We start from the raw sequence: 3,308 nt of genomic DNA on the forward strand, positions 1-3,308 counted from the left end.
GTTTCTAAAGCAGTATCATTATGGAAGTAGATTGCCCCATCTTCCTTCCGAGGAGTGGCTGGTAGGTTTGAACCACCAGCCTTCTGGTTAGCAGTCAAGTGCCTTAGGCACTACACTACCAGAGCTCCTAGATACAACTCTAGTTTATTCATTTTAGCTATTCTGTTGTAACAACATGTCACAATTTATTTATTTTCCTGCTAATGAGTATTTAGGCTGTTTCCTTTTTTTTTTTTTTTTGGCATTGAGAACAATGTTGTAATGAACATTCTTGGATATATGTGTAAGAGAATTTTTATAGTGTGTACTTAGAAATGGAATTGTGTCATAGAGTATGAGTGCTTTAGACTTTTCAAGCTTATTTGAAACTTCTCTCCAAATTGGTGGTATAGTCTACTAGTAGCATATGAAAATTGCTTGGTCATGGTTATGGATTGCATTGTTTCCCTCAAAAGATATGTTGAAGTCCTCACCCTTGTATCTGAAAATGTGGCCTTGTTTGGGGAAATAGATTTTTTGTTTTTCCTTTGCAGATAGTTAAGTTAATGATGTCATACCAGAATAGAGTGGATCCTAATCTTGTCTGAGTGCTATCTTACATATAAAAGAGTCACCTACAGTGGGAAGACAGCACAGGACCATCCCTCTACAAGCCAAGAAATGCCATCAAATGCCTGGGGTTATCAGAAACTGACAGAGCCAAGGAAGGATCTTGCTCTAGAGATGACAGAGAGAGTATATACCCGTACTGAAGTCTTGAATTTATACTTCTAGCTTCCCGAACAGTGAGAAAATAAACCTCTGGTCTTTAAAACTACATACTTTGTGGGATTTCTGTATGGCAGACCTAGGAAACTGAGATTTTTGTTGTTACTGGGTACCATCAAGTTGATCCTGGCTCATAATCACTCCATGCTTCATTGGGAGCTCAGATAGCATAGTGCCTAAGGCACTAAGACTGCTAACCAGAAGGCTGGCAGTTCAAACCCACCAGCTACTCCTTGGAAGGAAGGTTGGGCAATCTACTTCCGTAGTGATACTGCCTCGGAAACCCAAGGAGGGGTCAATATGAGTGGGGTCCGACTCGACAGTATATAACAACAACAACAACAACCATGCTTCATTGACTTTAACATGCCGTTGTGTTGATTTACCAGCCAATATCTTATTTAGAATTGTTTACATCTATCTTCATTAGTGAGATTGGTCTATAATTTTCTGATGTTTCTTTTTCTCTGAAACACCCCAGAAATTTTTATGAACAACATCTATTTTACAACTGATTATATGATTGTCTCAAATATGTTCGTTTTATCATCCTTGCTAGGTGATAAGCAGGTTGAGGTCAGGAATTTTATCTCTTATGCTACTTGCCTCCCTATGCAGGTAGGATACAGATAGGGGCTCAGTATGTATATATTGGGTGGATCAATAATATGGAGTGAAACATCTCAGAAATATGAATAGAGTCAATGAACAGGAACCTGCTTGTTAAGCCAAAGAGGTCCTGTACCCCTTACCCAGGTCTTCATTTCCATTGCCTGGTACAAAAGAATTGTAGCAAGGGCGATGGTATTGATGGGTGTTCCAAATGTGAAGACATCAATATCAGAGTCCTTGTAAGTCTGCACAGAAAAACAAATAGGCACTGTCAGCTGTGTCCATGGAGGAACAAGTCTTTGATAGATGATTATAGAGCATCAATGAAGTTAGGTTTCAAGGGAAGGGAAGGGACAGGGAGGGAAGAAGATCCTCTTTTATGTGGAAATGACTCAAGGAAGAGACCAAGGTGAGGAGTCAGTTGACAGGACTAAATTTTTAGTAACATGGTTGCCAGAGGAAGCCACAGATGGGTACTCCAAAAATATTGTGGAATAAATGACACAAGAGTTTACTGAACACGAGGTACTGTGCCAACTGGAGTAAACGTCTATATTCACCTCCAAGGAGTTTATAGTATATTGGTCAGGGGAGGTGTGGTACAACTAAGGGGATCAGGGCTACAATAGAGGCAAGAATAAGGCATGCTGGGAGCACAGAAGAAGGCTATCTCAGCTGAGACTAGAAAAAAATGTATAAATCAATTGAAGAGGGAGGGGAAGGAAATTCCAAACAACTGAAGGTGAGTGTGGTTGGTTTGTAGAACTCCAAAGTGTCTTGTATGGTAGGTCTGGGGCAAAAGTGCAGGGACAAAAGAGGAAGCAGGAAAGGTAAAAGAAGAAGCCTATTAAGGGTATTGTAAATCAGGAAGTTAGAATGCAGCACAGCATGTTTGCCTCTATCCACCCCAATTTTGTTGCTAATTGAAAGAGAATATGTGTCCAGAGGCTGGTACCTCCCCATTCTGCACCCCGCCCCCAGGAATATAGATATTCTTTCACTATCTAAATTGTTGCTATTCAAACTGGGAACCAAATTGAGATGGTGCTAGATTCTTATTATTTATTTCAGTATTCTTTCTATCAGAACTTGTCTCCTGAACTATTGCTACTTTGATTTTGGAAGCACCAATCAATATATACATCAAGGTTTGTAAACTCAGATACCTTCAGTGGTTGGTCAAGAAGCAAATACTCAATAAGTGAAGGACGAATGTAAGACAAAGGAATGACTGGGACTTTGGCAAACTGAAGAGCATGTGCCGCAAAAAGTAGAGGTGTGAGTCAACTCCAGTTTATTGCCATGAAGGAAGAACAACCCAGTGTTACAATATCTTCCAGTTTTTAAAAGCATCCAGAAATTAAGGAATCTGGGTAAAATGTTCTGGTTTATCCAGATATGGCCCACAGGCCACCTGTTTGGATGCTCTGTTCAGAAAAACGTTACAAACCCAGAATTGCATATAAATGGGACAAGTTCCACCCTGTGATTTTTATGGTTAGTATGGGTCTACATGACTTACCAGGTAAGGGATAAAGAAGCAGACTAGGCTCTGGTAGAATGCATCCATCATGGAAATCCAGAAAGTAGACAGACTGTAGCACTACAAGGAAAAACATGCCAGCAGTTACCACCAACAGAGCAAGCCCCCATTTTTGCAAGCAACTTCCCAGTGCATGTCAGGGGGAAGACAATATGGCATGTACAATGACTCTTATTTTAGAGGAAATGAAGTGGAATGATTAAGAACAGACCCCAGTTTAAGCCTTAGCTCCACCACTGTGTGATCTTGTAAAAATCACTACACTGGGTGGTTCTGGCAAGATGGCAGACTAGGCAGAAGGATTGCACAGACCCTCTTCAACAAAGAAAAGGGAAACCAATTAACACAGACACAGAAGATAATCTTGGACCCCTGAGCCTTGAAG

The 3,308-nt window shown here is 40.5% G+C and overlaps 1 protein-coding gene across 1 annotated transcript in view; it reads right to left on the reverse strand.

The window, feature by feature from the left end:
* ATP10B (ATPase phospholipid transporting 10B (putative)) overlaps positions 1-3,308 on the reverse strand; it is a 188,388-nt gene that overhangs the window by 17,908 nt on the left and 167,172 nt on the right. The window contains exons 19-20 of the mRNA XM_007954247.2: positions 2,903-2,983; positions 1,521-1,625 (exon numbers count right to left, since the gene is read on the reverse strand). Coding sequence (XP_007952438.1) covers positions 1,521-1,625; positions 2,903-2,983 — 186 coding nt within the window. The remainder of the gene's footprint in view (positions 1-1,520; positions 1,626-2,902; positions 2,984-3,308) is intronic.

The sequence above is a fragment of the Orycteropus afer genome, unplaced genomic scaffold (assembly GCF_000298275.1).
Source record: "Orycteropus afer afer isolate SDZICR_OR568_19922 unplaced genomic scaffold, OryAfe1.0 scaffold00454, whole genome shotgun sequence".
Taxonomy (NCBI): Eukaryota; Metazoa; Chordata; class Mammalia; order Tubulidentata; family Orycteropodidae; genus Orycteropus; species Orycteropus afer.